General features: G+C 39.8%; 1 protein-coding gene across 2 annotated transcripts in view; it reads left to right on the top strand.

Moving 5' to 3' along the window:
* The window catches only part of vps50 (VPS50 subunit of EARP/GARPII complex), a 102,513-nt gene that overhangs the window by 20,924 nt on the left and 63,062 nt on the right, over positions 1-18,527 (top strand). For both annotated transcript variants that reach the window (XM_079653232.1, XM_079653231.1), the window contains exons 6-12: positions 2,421-2,491; positions 3,163-3,280; positions 3,935-3,970; positions 4,452-4,534; positions 11,900-11,942; positions 13,430-13,528; positions 16,738-16,878. In XM_079653232.1, coding sequence (XP_079509358.1) covers positions 2,421-2,491; positions 3,163-3,280; positions 3,935-3,970; positions 4,452-4,534; positions 11,900-11,942; positions 13,430-13,528; positions 16,738-16,878 — 591 coding nt within the window. The remainder of the gene's footprint in view (positions 1-2,420; positions 2,492-3,162; positions 3,281-3,934; positions 3,971-4,451; positions 4,535-11,899; positions 11,943-13,429; positions 13,529-16,737; positions 16,879-18,527) is intronic.

The following is an 18,527-nucleotide window of genomic DNA, read 5'->3' as shown; positions in this document are numbered from 1 at the left end:
ACAGATTTGACCCCGGGTGCACTTATTTTCTCCGTACAAAATAAGCACTGACTTGACTGATTTAAACGAACTCATTCTTTGCACTGATATACATGGTATCTTTGATCAATTGAAAAGTTTCCATTATTTTAAAGATATTGGTGATTGGGATTTTTCTGTGGGATTGATGCCTGTAAACTTGATTTGCTGTGAATTTTTTTTATGAGCCTGGCTTAGATAAGTCTGCACGTAGAGTTGTACAGTTGTAGCAGAGTTGTTGCTAAAGACAGGGTTGCACAGCTTCTACTATGGGATCAGTTGTCTGAAATCACGCTCTAAATTATTTGTAACCTGGACCTGGTGAGTCAGCCCATTCCCTGCTGCCTAGAGGGCGAAGGCATTTTCTGAGACACATTTTGATACCTTTGTGGGGCCTTCAGGTTCTACTAAACTGTTCTAAACAGTGCTTAGAGAGGTAACTGTGTTCCTAACAGTGAAGGTTTGCTCTTGGATGTTTTTGAAGTATTTGATTTGATAAGTATCAATGTTAGCATCCCACCATGTCTATACCTATATTTAATATGAAATAACTGCCAGCAGCTGCTTAGCTTAGCATAAACATGGAAACATAGAAACAATTAGCATGGCTCTTTCCACATGATACATCTGTGAAAGTTGTCGTTTTTATGGGGTTATTTTTTTTCTTAAGGATTTATTTCTTGATTAGGTACAGTAACTTGAGATGGGTTTTTTAGAGTGTCTTGATGCTTGGTTTTAGAAGTGATCAAGCTGCACATACTGCATGGCATCCAGATAGGAGGGGTATCAATCGTCTCATCTAACTCAACAAGATACGTGTATTTCTGAACATGTCGAAGCATTACTTTAACAAATTCAATATCAAAATAATAAAAAAACATGTTTAATTTAAATAAAAGGGTTGTTTGATAACTCTTTTTAGCTTTCTAGTATGATTTGTACCATTGGTATTAGCATCGTAGCATGCTGTGATATCTAACATTGATCTGACTGTATCTTTTTAATAGGCCCTGAGCAAGAAAGCATATGAGTCGCATGGTGCTTAAAAGCCCCTGGCTGTTGAATCAACCTTTGTAAAACAGGTCTTAGGATTTGTCAAGATCGTCGTCAACAATCATCATGAGATCATGAGAGCAGATTGTTTTGAATGGGATCATTGATCTCGTACCCAGAGCTGAAGTGGCACTTTGATGATGTTTCTTTTAGTTTTTATGACCGTTGAAAATTAATTTCCCCGGACTAAATTCTTTTATCAAAGGGTTGTTTCTTCTCTGACAGTGTTATGATGACATTTTTGTGAACACTCAACCCTCTTTGTTGCTAAGGGATACAGCATTCACAAAGATAAGGATAACAAAACAAGCATCTCCCACCTCAGGCATGACATCTGGCAGTTCAAGAAAAAGTTCAAAAGTCTAAAATATGACCGTAATGCAATTTGTCCCTCGGTCCTACTTTTGGCTGATTGTTTGATCTCCGCGGTGGTCAATTGAAGTGGCGTAATAACTGATCCCTCAGAGCAGAGTGCTTTGATCCTTTTCTAAATGTTAACGCTCTGAAGAAAATAAGCTTTTCTTGAATTTTCTGGGTTGTGAACTACATTAAACTTTTCCACTGATTATGCATGCCTTACCATAATCACATAATTGATAGTATCCCTCTCCATAAGATACTCACAGCGACATTGCAATGAAGACTGTTCTGATTTACAGTGTGTGTGTTTGTGTGTGAGCAGTACTTTGTAACGGGCTCTGTATATGAACCGGTGTGACAACATATTTGTGTCCTAGAGGTCCTCTGGGTCGGGTCTGCTCTCTGTTCCAAGAATAAGAACTAAACATGGAAAAGCAGCGTTTAGCTATTATGCCCGACGATCTGGAACAAACTGCCCGAATCGTTCACGTCCGCTGAAACACTTCCTATTTTCAAATCTAGACTTAAAAAGTAAAAACATATCTATTTGCCGCTGCTTTTAATTGAGCTGTTCATACTCACACTGCAGTATGCCTTTTATTCATGTATTCTGTACCTGCTTTATTTATTTATTTCATTATCTTTGCTTTTTTATGCCTCTTTTTAAATGCCATTTAATAATGTGTTTATGCTGTATTTATGTCTTTTGTTTTTATTTTGTAAAGCACTTTGAATTGTCGCGTGCTGAAAGGTGCTATATAAATCAAATTGCCTTGCCTTGCCTAGAGAATAGAATAGCCCCAGAATACTAATCTAAGTGCTAGATCGATTTTTTTCAGCAGTTTTAGTGCCCAATTATCAATAATGCCTTTCGATCTGAAACATTAACTTAGAATAGTCCCAGTGTTTACAGATAACAGTACGCTGCTTTGTCTTATTTACTGTCAATTTAACCCAGTCTATGATTTTACCTCTTACTTTTTTCACAGGAACTGGAGCGAGTGACGTCGTTGCAGACCAACCTGCAGCTGGCAGCGGTCATTTGCACTAATGCAAGAAGGTTAGTGTTATTTTTTATACTATTCACTAATAAATTGCTGCTGAAATAGCCCATTTAAACTGCATCTGCATACCAAGTGATTTCCTCATAAACATGATAATGTCCCTTCCAGTCATATATTCTCTGTCTGTTAATGTGGTCACAAATAACAAAACATATTGAAATAAAGTCTGAATCAAAAACATTCCACCATAAATTTCATCTGTACATCAATATAATGTTTGGTTATCATGCTTGATGTTTTGTTGTTGTGGGTAATCAGATGAGACTTTTTCTTTCTTAAAGTTTGGGTTGTGGTAAACTGTATTTTTTTAATTTGAGAGCAGGTATCATGATTCATGTCTCTGTTGTTATTAATTACGATTGCTAACATACGCATTTTGGTGAGCCTGTAGTATGAAGAGCTTCAATTATTCATACTAGTGAGTGGTTTGTAAAACCATTAAATCTTCTGTAAAATAGGCTTTTGGTGCTCTGCATTAATTGGGTTAATGACTACAGGGAAACACCAAGACTATACTCTACACTGTTTGTTTGTGTTATTATAGATGCACATTATAATAAAAACAGTTTCAGAGGTGGCTAGTAGTTTGGACTTTTAAATGCCTACTTAACATAGTAGCATTCATATTTATTGATATTCCCCCTGTTCTGTGACGTCTCGTTTTAAGGCAACTGAGCGTCTCGAAGGAAGAATTCACAGAAGCCAGCTTGGGTCTTTTGGCCAATCAGAGGAGGCGGCAGCTGCTGACAGGCCTGCTGAAATCACTGAGGACCATCAAGACGCTGGTAAAGTTTACACTCAGGGTTCACATACAACATACTTTGTTCTAAACTGCATCTAGCTATAGTGTTAGTGAAGACTGGAGTAATGCCACAAAGACCGGATACGTGTCAAATCCATTAAGGCAGGGTCACTACTACCTAGTCTACTGTACATCATAGTTTCATTGCAAATGGTTTAAAATTAAGATTTAAATGAATAAAAACATATATTCTGAAACAGTTTTCTATGATCAGTCACTTAAATACCTTGTATGTGATCATTGACACACCTTCAACACAACTATCATGCAACTATGGGCTGTAATTAAACACTGCGTCACATAACGATTGTAGATATGTCTTGAGAAAGGTCCCTGTGACCCAAACGTCCACCCTGTTGAAATAAATCAATGCCGGTGGGATAACTGTGTGTGGGAATAGTCTTCTATCTTTGGATCTTGGGGGGAATCTATTCCTTGAATCACAAAGAAGATGAAACAGATGGTGTACTTGTTCCCCTCTACTCAACTGAACGAGATCCTTGAAAAAAATGTGTATACCAACACGGTGCTGAAAACCATGTAACCATGTAATAAGTAATTATTCATCATATTGTGGCCTGGTATTGATTTATGCTGTGTTAATGCTTTCTCCTTCATCTCATTCTTCCCCTCACAGCAAAGAACAGATGTGAGACTCAGCGAGATGCTTGAGGTATTGTAATCCTTTCTACAGACACACACACACACACACACACACACACACACACACACACACACACACACACACACACACACACACACACACACACACACACACACACACACACACACACTCACACACTCATGTAGGTATATGTGCAGGGATACATTTATAATTGTCTTAAAAGGTCAAACATCAGTAGGGATTGTGCTTTAAAAGCCAAACCCACACAAACACAAGACGCCCCCCACACACGCCCGTCTATTGTGAAGGTCAGGTGTAGCACATGGAGTAGATCTGACTTCCACTTAGTGTAATCCTTAGCAATCTGCACAGCATCGGCAGCAGCAACCATTTTTTCAAGAAGTTCAAAGAAAACTCAATGCACAAAAGAAATCACACATAACTGTCATAATCCAGATTGTGAACCAGACTTACTCGTGATATATTTGGTTTTCATACATGAAATGACTTCACCTCTGTGTGACTTTAGGAGGAAGACTATCCAGGTGCGATCCAGCTCTGTCTGGAGTGTCAAAAGGCTGCCAGCACCTTCAAACACTACAGCTGCATCAGGTACAGTATGACCAGATTGATAGAGGGATATTTAGTTGTCTTTAAATGGGAGCAGGCTGGCACCGCTATGGGTGGATGAAACGTTTTCTGTGTACTTCACTCCTATTGTGAGACCAGTTACATCAGGCAGGCAGCGGGAGGGGGAGTCATGTGATACGGATGGTTTGACTGAAAAACACATCAACATACGGACGGACAGACACGCTCAACACACTTAACTTGAACCATTTAGGGTGGCTATTATTGTAACAATTATAATCATGATTATTTGGGTCAATATTGAGATTGTGATTATTAAATATGATCATACTCACTGATTTACCGAACAACATGGATTACGGTAATTAAAACAATCGGTTTGAATTTTGTTGAATTTAAAATAGGAATCAACTGAAAAACAAAAAAAAGATAAATAAAATACATTCTGTGTAATTCTATACATGCACAAACATACATATACAACTGAATGCAAAAATTGCATAAATAAAATAATATATAGAAAATGGATCAGACCAAAAGATATCTATTATGTCATTGTGCACCGCAACAAAATACTGAAAACTCTTAAACCTAATTTGAGCATTTTGTAAAGCTGGTCATGCTTGATTTATAACACAGCACAAAAGGAGAGCATTAGTGCCGGATGGAAAACATCCCAAAAATCTCGATAACCTTTTTTTCTTATACGTTTGAAGCCAAAATTGTTATGGATTGAAAATAAATGTGATTAATTGCCCATCCCTGGAACCATTGTGGGTACACAATGGTGTTTTGATTGTGCCCAAACACAAGTGCCCATAATAAACCCTCTTCTCTGAGTATATTGAAGATACATATATTGTATGTGCTCCGAGGTAGGCTTGGCCACATTGAATACCAGAGGGCCAATCATCCCGGTCCCTTAAATTTTCTGTGTAATCGTGCTCAATTTGTGGCCGTACAGTAGGCGGGAGCCACAGAGCTCCTTTGTATGTATTGATTAAAGATTGATGTGGGATGTACGTCACTGCTGGCCTTCTCCCTCTTTCTGTGAGACCACGCACAAACTCGGACAGAACATCTTGTCAAGAGCTCTATGTGAATACATTTATTTACCTGCTCACACACAAACACATCGTTTTCCAACCTTCATTTTCCATTTAGTCCTTCAAGGCGAGGTGTTTGTTCGTCTATTTTTGGAGCTAGCATTGACATCACCAAATGTTGAGCTGCTTGTCAACACCGCTCAGTATTAGCTCACAGCTCCTCCCGCACACACAGACCTTTTTTAACAACTCTGCTCACCTGCACCTCTACATTTATCCGCTTCACCTGGCTGGGACAATGCGGTTCGAGTGACAGAACGAGTGGTGGGAAACGGTGATCAATATGGTAACATTATGCACAGCGGATTGTTGTGGTATGGAAATCTCCTCCCACTGTTCTTTGTCACTTGCAGCTGCTGTTTATTACGCTGGATGTCCGTTTTGGTGAATGTGCTGGATCAAGGTGTGCAGAATAGAGTTGATCCTCATTATCCACCAATGATACAGTCCATTGCAACCATTCCGAGAACATAAAAAGAGGCTCTTTTATTGTTTGTATCTGTTGATACAGCTGCATCGCAAACGTGCAGCTGGTTAGACATTCGATTGAACTCTTCACCTTTGCTTTCCTTTGCAATATGCTAATTCTGCTTCCTGGACGCAGTAGTTTAAACCTTGGTGCATTGATCACACATCTGTCACTTTTTGCATCAGCATTGCTTGAGCCCTGACTGCAGCATTGCCCCTACCTTAGCACCTCGTTTCTCGTCTGCTGCGCTCTGAGGCTTGTTTCACGCCTGCCCTTCCTTTGTCCCTGTCCCAAACGCTTTCAAAGTCAATATTGCTTCCCCCAGAAGGCACCTAGACAACCTCATGCTCCGTCCATTTTCATCAGACAGTGGCAGCTCTTGGGCAGCTTAAGACCCCTAGCATGTCAGCACGATGTTCACAAACTGTAACTCTGCTGTGTTCATAGAAAAACAAAGGTGTGATTTAAAAAGACACCAACAGCATCTCTGTCAGATTGTGGGCTTTATAAGAAGTAAGACCAAAATGTTGTACAATTTGACCGTGATACATTACAGTTTTTCTCAATCGCTAAACCCACTATTTAGAATCAAAATTCCTTTCATCAAACCAACAGCACAGCCATCGAAACAGAAAACCATTTCTCTACAACAGTATACCATTTCTCATTGATATCACACAAAATGCAGATGCTAAGCAGTGTTTTGCAAAACAGATCACTCACAATTCTCTAACCGAAGTTACAATTCTCTACACAAAGATCAAAAATCTTTTGTGTAACTCATGTCTACAAAACAAAAAAAAATCTTCTCACAGTGGATAACACTTCCTCATAAACTTAGACCATAGCTACACTAATTGACACGTGATGTGCAAAATATTAACACTTGTTATCAGTCAATCACCCCATTGAAAAAGGTAACTCCATGGAATGTACTGTATACCTTACAGTAATGATGTTACATTGAAAACATTTACATGATAGAATTTGCATGACTGTACTTAAAATATATTTTTAAATGGTGCCGGTAAAGCTATAATAGTGTTGATATGACTTGCATAGCTCTTTGAGATGTTCATATGGGGAGGATTAGCTATAGCTGATACAACATTTTTACAGTCAGTAATTGTGTTCTTTTCCTTTTTGCACATTGAGAAATGTATTTTTTTGTATTGGGGTGAATTGAGTACTTCACTTCCATGTAAATGAATTGCTCACAGCTGACATCAATGAATTTCCTATAGTAATTGTAATTACAGTAGTGAGAATCCTATAAAAGACCTCCCTCACTTCAGTAAGATGTTTGTCAAGGGTGGTGTCGACACGCAAGGAGATATTTCCCACGCTGCCTTGCAAGGGAAGACATACACTGTGACGTAGATGAGGCTATGTGGCCAGACAGACGGCAAAGAGCAGATCAGTAAAGCTATATAGATCTCATTCTCTGCTTTACTGCTGATTTACATCATTTTTTTCCCAGTGTATTGCTATTCATATTTTGTTTCTGTTACGGTGCTCTTCTGAAAATGAGACATAAAAACAATGACATAGTTACAGTAACACACAGTTTTTCCTATATGTAAGTTTGTTTCTCCTAACTTGTCAGTTTTCCGTTCAGTTTCCAATATCGATAGCTTGAGGTTTGTGTATTGATGATTGTAGTCAGTATTTAGTGTGCCACTTAGTAATGACTGTTCAAATAGTCTTCTAATGAGCTGACAAATGTTTGTTTTTGGAGAAGGTATCTGGTTTTGGAAGGGGTATTTTTAGTTTTGAGTGCCTTAGAGCACTTTGCAAGAAATGTATATTGTTATGGTAGAATGGGTTATTATGGTGACCGGAGTTTCAGTTATGAAAACACATTTGTCTCATTAGAGGACAATTTGTTCTGTTTCGATCGACTTATTCTTTTTTGTGACCAGTATTTTCAGTTTTGGTCATGTAAGTGCATTTTGCAAAAGATATTCAGAGTTATGGCAAGTGTGTTTCTGTTTAGATGGCTATGTTCTTGTTTTGAAGAAATGAATTTTGATTAAATAGTGGGTTTAGCAATTGAGAAAAACTGTAAAATGAACCTGTATGTATGATTTTGTTTTTATATACTTTATTTGACCATACACATATTATTTCCATTTAACAGTTTAAGATCAGTGAAATTAAAAACATGAAATCCTAAATGTATATTAACCTCCCATCTGTTAAAGGTGGGGTAGGTATGTTTGAGAAACCGGCTCGAGATATAGATTGTTATATTCCATGGAATGCTCTTAACATCCCGATAGCAATGAATATCTGAAGTGCTTTGACAAAAAATCCATAAAGAAATGTCATCTGTGGAAGCCGTAGTACTGTAAAAAGCACAACCAATCATTTGAGCCGGCCCATCTGCCTTCCATCTGTGCACAAACTTATCTCGTGCCCTCATTGGTCATGTGCGCGTTTGTGTGTGTTGGAGGAGGGGCTCTGTAAGGAAGTGGCAGATTTTTTACGGTTGTGTATTTTCAAATTCTGGCGCACTCGAGCTGGTTTCTCCAAGGTTACCTACCCCACCTTTAACTCTCATTCTTTTTGCTTCTTTGCCCTCTCCTCGTAACCTTCCCCCAACCTCCTCAACTTTCTGATTTGCATACGGTCGATGTTGTCCTTTCTCAATATGTTTCACTCTTTGAAGCCGTTCCGATGCCACTTTGTTGCCTGTCTGCCTTGAATATAACAGTGACCAACATGACTACAGCAAAAACAGCACTCTCACAAAATCTGAGCGTCCTGCAGGATCCTTGAAGCACTTGAAGACTCCCACTTTGCCAAATGAGCAAGTCAGCAGTCACAATGGAAGGGCTTGCCTCTAGGCGCTGTGGACAGCTATTGCCAGTGATAGCCGACACACGGATTTCCACAAATCTCCTTTTCAATCTTTTTGTTCCCTGCGGGGAACCGCTTGTTAATTAGGTTTCTCTCCTGATCGGTTATTTATGCATTCTGTGTGATCATGGAAGGCAGCCAGTATGTGGGGAGTAGCTGCATCTGCACACACATGATCACTCACCGGACAGTGAGTCATTCGGTATGATATTCATGGGGTGAACACAATAACAGGAGGACTGGACAATATGTTCACCTGGGTTATCGACCTTCAGTTGACCTTGTGTGGTTTTTCAAAAGTCCAGAGAGTTCTTTAACATGATTACATATTACATTCTTGAACCAAGCATTAAAGTCTCCATTTGTGTGATTTCAAGTGCTCTGGCTGGTTGTCCAGTCCCCTTTCAGACTTATATAATGCACTTGTCGATTAAGTTTAGTGATTATGATGAGTAACAGAAGATGGGATGATGTGAAGACTTAACTGTTTGAAGTTCTGTAATAAGTGAATTGTAGGGAAATACACTCATATACCTTTCTATGAGTTATTTTAGAAGATATTTTAGAAGCTAATGGTCAGCTTAGCTTAGCAAAAAGGGCGAATGGTTATCCTGGCTCTGTCCAAAGGTCTCAAAATCTGGCTGCCAGCAGTTGAAAATATCGACAATAACAATGTTCTATCTCGCTTGTTTGATCCACATAAAAACTGAAATGTAAAAACAACTCCTGTTTTTTACGGGAGTTGTTTAGTTACTATTTCATACATGAGGATTTCACTGATTTGGTCTGTTTCTGATTCAGATTAAAGGAACAAGATGAAAACTGTGAAATAGTAATAGACGCTGCTAGTGTACTTGGAGCTTTGGACCGTTTCTCCTGTTTTTAGTTTTTTATACTAAGCTGAGGTAAGCTAATCAAACATCTAACTCTTTGCAAGAAAGCAGATACGCTTAGTAATTGACCAAATTTTTTGGAATGTGCATTTAAGTTCCTTTAGCCACTAGGTATGTAACGCCCCGTTGCTGCCCAGTTTTCTTAATGTTCGTCAACCATTGCCGGATGTCTGCCATGCTGTGACGAGCACTGGCTCTTGTTCTGGGAAATTGGAGTTCTCAGCCTTACACTCATGTGTTCTTAAGCCCCTGAGCATTGAAGTGGTGGGATGATTTTGTTTCCTCCTAAATGCGTTTTCAACACTGTTCAGTTTGTGGTTAAGCTTCTGTTCCTTTACCATCCTCCAGCGTGGGAGTATTAAAGAAAGTTGTGTGGTGAACAGGGCATTTATCCTGTTGGCCTCTGCTCCTCTGGTGTATCTCCTTAGTGTGGCTGCCAATGCTGAAAACCTTTGTTTAGCACTCTCCTGGGCTCTGCATATGGACATTCAGACACTTTTTGCTTCGGTAGCCAGGACCTGACATTGATGCGTTCACCCCTCTGTAGTCGAGCCAGCTTCCATACTTTGCGTGTTTAAATTGGCTTCCAATCCCAGTTTGAGGATACTTTGGGCTATGACTTGCCTTCCTGAGCTTAAAACTGAGAATGTCTTGTGTTATCATTGCTGCGGTACATACCAACCCAATGGATCATTTTACAGTTTTGTAATAGCAATAGAGCTCCGGCATCTGCTACTGTATGTCACACTGTTTCATAGGAAATTCCCTGTCATCCATGGCACTTTAGTTCAGACGCTCAAAAGTAGCTTCTTTGATCAATTTCCTGATGTGGTGAGAGCAACGCTGGCATTGTTTTATCCTTGTGAGTCTGTGTGTGCTCCTTCATGTCAAAATTGGCTTTTTGAGACTCTTACTTAAGTGGGAACTGCCATTAAATCTGTTTTGAGTATTCTCAATCTTTTTCTCTGAGTCTGTCAGCGGAAAGATTTTGTCACTGAGATAGCGTTGATCAAAATGAAGGAGTTTAAAGACGGGTGAGGTCTGAGCAAGAGTGTTGGAAATGGCAAGTAAGCCCCCACTGACTATACACTCTCCGCCAATATGGTCTCCATTTTGAACATTTGTTTACTGTTGTTGTTTCAGTTGGTTTGGAAACAACCTGTAGGACTCCTGCAGCCTCCTCTCAGTCCCCCCCCCCCCCCGCCTCCCTCTCCTAACTCGATCCAACTGAAGCTAAGACGCTTAATTAGCAATTTATTAAGGACACTCTCTCCCTTGGGCTCCTGCGGTCTCACAAGGCCCAACATAAGTGCGGGCTGACCTGAAAAAGACCCCAAACAAAGCAGGGACAGAGGCAGGGGAACGGGGGAACAGAGGATGATTATAAATGGGTGCGTTGCAGGGGGAGTCACATGGGAATAGAATTGCTGTCTCGGGACAGGAAAAGTAGTCTTGATTTATTTGTGCTATTTTTGAGTTAAAAGCAATCCCAGGATGCGGCAAAAAAAAAATGAGCACACTCCAAGGATGGGTAGGCGTTTTGTATCCTAGTCTGGTCCATGCTGAGACACACACACACACACACACACACACACACACACACACACGCACACACACACACACACGCACACACACACATAGCAGATGACACTGTAGACATTGAAGTACAAGCACTTGAAACACAAAAAAACGTGTATTCCCAACAGACAATTGTGCGAAACATGGATGCAGCTTGCTGATAAGTGTTCCTCTTTGATAATATAAACCGAGCCACATTGTGGTTCCTATAATAGTACTCAATTTTCCGAAGACTACTGAAAGGAGATGAACTAAAGGCAATGACAAACAAAGACATTTATAAACTATTATTTATTTTTCTCTGATTTCTGGTGTGCACTATCCAATGAAGTCATTATTTAAATACTTGTTGTAATTTTATTGATAAAAACCTTTAACAATGAATAATAATTGATATGGATAAAGTTAGTGGTGAGTTGATACCATGTTTCCTTCAGAATTGAGGAACTTATCATCATTCTTCTTTCCCCCCTCACAGCGAATTGAATTCCAAACTACAAGACACTCTGGAGCAAATAGAGGTATGTGGCTTTTCGGATTCATCTCTAATTTCGTTATTTGTGAGCAATATCATTAAAGAGATTTCTAACAGTGAATAAGATTGTGGTCTAACCTTGTAATTCTCCAGAAGCACTCATCTGAAAGAAGCAATTTATACTTCATTTTGACATTTTGATAGTTTCTCATTCTGGGCCTGCAAAAATATTGACACATTCAGAAAGTCATTATTACCAGTGAGCAAGCACAGTAAATGATCTGTTCCATCTCTAGCTGGGTCTTGGTGTTTATGTGTGATAAATGGTATGCGAAGCAATTTTCTCCACACCGCTGCTGCTGCGCTTCAGTAGATTCATTACTTACACTTTTGTCTGTACACAAGAAACAGGCGTGCACGTGCACACACATGCGTAGTCGCACGGCAAGGTGCTTGTTTGTTTACTCGTCAGCCTGAGTTTGTTAATAAGCAAAGCAAAATCCTCTAAAATCATAAAAGTAAACGGTTGCACAGAGAACAGACAAACACAGACACACATCAAGAGTCAACCCAAGATACTGTGTGTATGCCTTTACACAATGGAGTCGTCACTGGTTGGCCTAGTCTGTAAGCTCCTTCCACACACACACACACACACACACACACACACACACACACACACACACACACACACACACACACACACACACACACACACACACACACACACACACACACACACACACACACACACACACACACACACACACACACACGCTTGAATGTCAATGCCTTCTATAGAAGAGCAACCAAGCAGTCGACCGAGGAAAGCAATTTTTCTATAAATAAATACACTTTGTGCTCTCTCAGCATGATTAAGCCCAAAAGAAACTCAGAGAACATCTTATATCAGTGAGCTTTTGTACAGTATGTACAAGTTTAAAATATATTGGGCGGTGGTCGTTTTATAAAGTGAAACGTTGAATTTATCCTAACCATTTAAAAACGCCACTACATTCAATTCCACCAATACAATGGCACTCACCAATTTGATTTCTCTTAAAGCGTTTTTGAAAAGGAATTCAGCTCAAATATAAACCGAATAGATACTGCTTGCAAATCACTACAGAACAAATGTCAGCCTTCCTCATAGTGTTTAAGTGCAGCTTCAAACATACATCAAGGCGTGAGAAAATATGCGGTGATGCAATGCATTTGATCACTTTCCGCGTCTGTCAGCGCTATACTGTATTCTTTGAGGTGAGCTTATTGTGTCAGGGTTGTTAAACATGTACATCTTCACTTTCTGCTAACCTTGATTTACTTTCTTACCTCTCTTTTTGTCTCTTTGTCAAAGACTTTCACCCACACAAGTTGTATAAATAGTATAAATACACCCACAGGCACATCCAAGTGACCTTGACCTTGTGTGGTAGCTGATACATCTGCACATCTATATCTAAATCCCGGGTCTTAACGTTGATAATCCCTCTCTTTTCCTTTCCTTTGCCGTCCATCTATTTCTGCCTTCAGGAGCAGCTCGATGTCGCCCTGTCGAAGACTTGTAAGAACTTTGATGTTTCGCACTACACCAAGGTCCAGCTGGCCTACACTCTCCTGGGAAAGACACAGGTCAGTGGTTGGATCATTTTTAAGGTCACAGGAAATAGCTAAACATGACCTCATCTACTGCATATGTCCTTTTATGACTCTTGATCTTTCTCTAGGGGTTTTTTAAAGAATATTGTTTGTCTTGTCTTTTCCTATCCTTCATTTATATCTAGGGTAATGTGCAATCAGTAGCCATTGTTTTTGTCTTTATTTTCAGAACGTCTTGCCATCATTTAGATAAGAAACGTATAACAAAATCGTCCATAGACAAACTGGTTAAACAAATACAGCAATCAAGGAACGCTCATTTGTTTTATTGAAGTTCCTATTTGTCATTATTATCCATTCCTTTCTTACCAAACGGATTTTACACCAGAGTTTGAATTCAGGGTTCTCTCATTGCATGTAATCCTTTGTGATAAGGTTGTTCATTCCTTACTGTCAATCAACTGACACCCATATAAATCATCCACACAAATGAAATATCATACTTTCTGTATAAATGCCTGGGAACAAATTGAATAGAGCATAATAGTAGAGCTCAAATGACAAAGCATTATCTTTCTCTTCTCACTCTCCTCTTACTCCTTATATCCAACGCATCAATCTCGAATGCTAGGGCCTGTCTTTAATACCCCTTTGCTCCATTAACATCTCCAAAATGTAACTTGGCTCTGATCTCCCTTTTCTGCTTTAAATAACTTTTCTTCTCACCTGATCTTGAGCTTTCTGTTAAGCTGAAAACATATCGTTTTTCTTCCACTCCCTACTCCTGTACCAATGCTCTCTTGTATGACTAATCAGTCAAGCCTTGAGTATTAACAAGCTGTGTGCTACCATAATCTTTGTAATCAATATTTGTTAGATTCCTACCAAAATGGGGACCGGTGTCCACTAAAATGAGAAGCAATCAAGCACAGTCATTTTAAACGATGATGAGGCTGTTGTGTCTGGGAATAACATATTTCGACCAAATTGATCTGGACTCAGTAATTCCACAAATGCAGTTTCACTCATCATGAAGTATGTCATAGCAGCTCCTGCAACGCACATTTTCGCTCAGCCTACAAGTGATGGTAATTACAGCCTGTATGGGTCAGGACTTACAGTGGGTGTTAAAGGATTGTACTCGATGGATGTAATTGGACAGAGATACTTAACTCAAATTGAGTTGCATTGGATGAATACTGTTCTGCAAACATGACATTTACAGCTTTAAAATGTTCAATCGCCAACGTAGACATCATAAATGTAAAGTTCATTTTTTCCGCATTACACTAGGCAGTACCAACGTCTGACAGCTCTTTGCTGATTTACAGTTGAAAAATGTGCTGTTTAATCCAAGTGTAACTGGAGCAAACAAAAAGAGACTTGTTCTCATCCTGGCAATAACAAACCTTTCCGTCATTTTTATTTACAAATTCTGCCACAGTTGATGATAATCAATGAGCTGTGTGACTCTTGACATGAGCAGCCATTTTGAGTTTGAGACCGCGTCATAGTGTTTTTCCTATATCTGTGATAATGAGCGGTTTCCGACTGAAAAGCTAAATAAGGATCTGTTACTCCTTCAGGCTTATTTTTTTCATATTTTTTAAATGTTTGGCTTGAACTGAATTGGCTTTGCCCGCACTCTCTGCATCTGTGTTTTTCACACTTATAATGATGTCCGACCGAGTGCTTGCCCTCAGGTACTGCATCTTTCTGAAGAACTGCTCTCATTCGGATGAGTGGTTGTTGAGAAACTAAAAACATAAATAAATACAGAAACCAGTTCCATCTATGACATTTGTCTGAATCTTAGCTGTTACTACAGTCTGTTTTTGCTGCAGTGCACACAAATAAACCAACGACCCCTATTAATCTGACACTCTTTAGTTGGATGTGTTCATGAACTGAGGCAAGACTCCACTCTTGACCTTCAGTAGTATAACACGTCAAACCATTTGTATTTTCTCTCTGCTCTCACTCTCATTACCTGGCTCATAGCCTAATGAGCCAGACACCAGGTTTGCTTTTCTAACATTTATCTGAATGAAACATGTGTTTGTTTTGTACAAGTGGCTCCAGAAGAATAAGTCTGTTTGCTGTTTTAGTTGATTGATAATTATGTCTAAAGATGAGGATTATTATGATGTGCGTTGCTATAGTTGCCTGCTGGTTCTTGCAGTCTATGCTTTGGACAGCCAGCAATTAATTAATGGTGTTTTTTTGGACGGATGAAGTTGAAAACTGCCTTAGAAAATAGGGAAGAAATGTTTGAATTGCTTCTGTAGCAGCAGCAGCATTCAGAATGGATTCGGGCAACTTTTTTTTTTACAGTTTTGAGCTTGTGTTAAGACCATCTAATTTCTACTGACACACATTACCTACATGTCTTTGCTCATCCCTGTGCCCACATCTACTACAACTCTGGTGTCCTCAATTCACAATGATCCCATAAGAAAGAATGTGGGTGGGAGCTGCAAAACAGAACATTATTGTAAATGTAAGAGAACAAATATATAAGACTTGAGTTGAGCCCAGTGCAGTGTAGCAAAGTGTTATGTTTTACAGGAAAGCAACATAATGATAAATGAAACAATAAAGAAATCCTACTTTTCCATTAAAAAGCTGTTATTTTGTTTTATTACAGCTGCCCCAATCAATATTTTTTATAAAAACATTGGATCTAACCCTAACCCTTCAGCTCTACAAGATATTTAAAACTGTTTTAAAGCTTGCGACTTTACTGTGTTGTTTAATAGCACTGTTGTCATTGGACTCATGGCTCAGGATAATGACTCATTAAGATGAGATGGCTCAGGGTAATGAAGGAGATAAATGGAGCCACAAGTTAACATAGCTGGAGGCAGTTAGCTGTGCTGCCATACATTTCACTAAGATACTTTTACCACTGTGTTTCTCTATTTGTATTTGTTATTGCTTCATTAGTGACACTTTCCAGAGTGTGAATCATGGAAAAACTGGAGGCGAAATTGCCTATTTTCTCTTGGACTCGAACATTGCATTTCCCAGGAGTCGGCTATGGCCATTTCCCCCTCATCCCATATTGTGTAGCTAACATAATATGCCTGCAAATAATTCAACATATCAAGTATACAGTCTCCGAGAAGTTTGATTTGCAATTGCCAATCTGCTGTTTGCCTTTTCACAGACCCACACTGGCACACGACAGTGACATCTCAACACAGTAGATTTCATAACAGTGTGTTTGGCTCTCTCTGCAGACTGCTATGGACCAGCTGCACATGCACTTCACCCAGGCCATCCACAACACAGTGTTCCAGGTGGTGCTGGGATACGTGGAGCTGTGTGCTGGCAACGCCGATACCAAGTTCCAGAAGATGCAGTATAAAGACCTTTGCACGGTAAGGAGATGTGTATCTGTATGTGTGTGTAGGTGTGTGTGTGGGTGGTCTATTTATTCCACCACTCTTCTCCCCTTCTGTCTTCTTCTGCTGGCAGCTTTATGGCCAGAAAAGGTTAGGTTACAATGTGAAAACCAACCCCTTCTTTACTTAGTCAAGAGAAAACCTACAGTAATACGGAACAGAAAACACCACCTTCAGAGTGCTGCGATGACACATTCAACCACTTTCTCAGCTTCTAGCCAAGCGAAAAATGCCTTATTTCATGACAAGGGATTCTACAGATTCTCCATAATAGAGTGAAATGAAGGAGTTGAAGAGAAAGTGATTGGGAGAAGGGAAAGAAAAGTATATTGTAGCCCTTAACTATGAGATAATTAATCTTGCTCACAATACAGAACCAATGCATTGCAGCAGCAGCAGCAGCAGCACTTTTAGATTGGAGTCTCCGTTCGCATCAGTTCCCCCCTCTGTCTTTTTCTTTCCCTCCAGATCAGAATAAATCACATTTGCATGGCCAGCAAGCCGCAACTTGGTCAATTCATCATTAACTTGCTGGGAGTGTCTTTTCGTGTTATCGTCTACAGTGTGACAGGTTGTTTATGTGGCGGTATAGGTTAACCCCACCTGAGTGGACGCTACCATTTCTAAAATCTCTCCCTATACGTCAGCTGTCATATTGTTGTTCCTCCGTGACCCTTCATATGTGGCCTTGCTGTTTCACTGCACAACTTTTACTAGGGGCATTGCCAGCTACTGTATGCTCATGTCTACAACCCCCTGCCCTTTACCTCTTATTGTTGTGCTTCCTGTCCTCTTCACTTCCCATCTCCTCTTGCTTACAGTATAAAATTCCGTTTATAAAGGTTTTAGGCTTCAAGTCGAGGCTTTTTTAGGTTCCCTAGGGATGTAACGATATACCGAATATCGCGGTATCGCGGTAAATAAACTTCCCAATACCGTCGTGAGACTGACAAAATCTACCGCGATTTTAAAAAAAAAAAATTTTAAAAAAAAATTTTTTTTTTTTAAACACTTTTTTTTTTTTAAACCTTTATTTAACCAGGTGGTCCCATTGAGATCATCGATCTCTTTTTCAAGAGAGACCTGTCCAACATGGCAGCAAGTAGGTTACAACATGAAAATAAAACAACAGATAACACAAAAGGACATCGTATTTACAGGGCTACATTTACACACCTAGAGACATTGACAAGTACCAACCATATATTTATATCTCGCCCTGTCAATAAGCCTGGCGTTAGACTTTTTCGCTGTCCGTCATTTTGACAGACAGGATCGTAAAATATCCGTCATAATCCCTTATTACCCGTCGGGTCTGAACAGTTCACGATAGAGCATGCTCGTGAACTGTCAACGGGGGGGGGGGGGCGGTGTTATGCCGTGTGTGCATGCACCTCGCGGGACGCGCACAGCGTGAAACAAAACCTCCCAGACATGTATTGATCTGTACGGCAAAGTACGGTTTGGGAACTATATCATTTCCTTTTGGAGGGCATCCATAACACGGCATAACACCAGAGCCTCGCTGCGGGGAAACGTTGGCGCTGTTCCGAGTTTGTTCTAATCTGTCAAAATGACAGGCTGCTTTCAGACCCGCGACCACTGGTGTCCCAGCAACATCAGTA

This window comes from Notothenia rossii, assembly GCF_949606895.1.
Source record: "Notothenia rossii genome assembly, chromosome: 10".
In the NCBI taxonomy this organism is placed as follows: Eukaryota; Metazoa; Chordata; class Actinopteri; order Perciformes; family Nototheniidae; genus Notothenia; species Notothenia rossii.
Note: the sequence above shows the minus strand (reverse complement) of the source record. Positions and strands in the feature narration are given on the sequence as shown.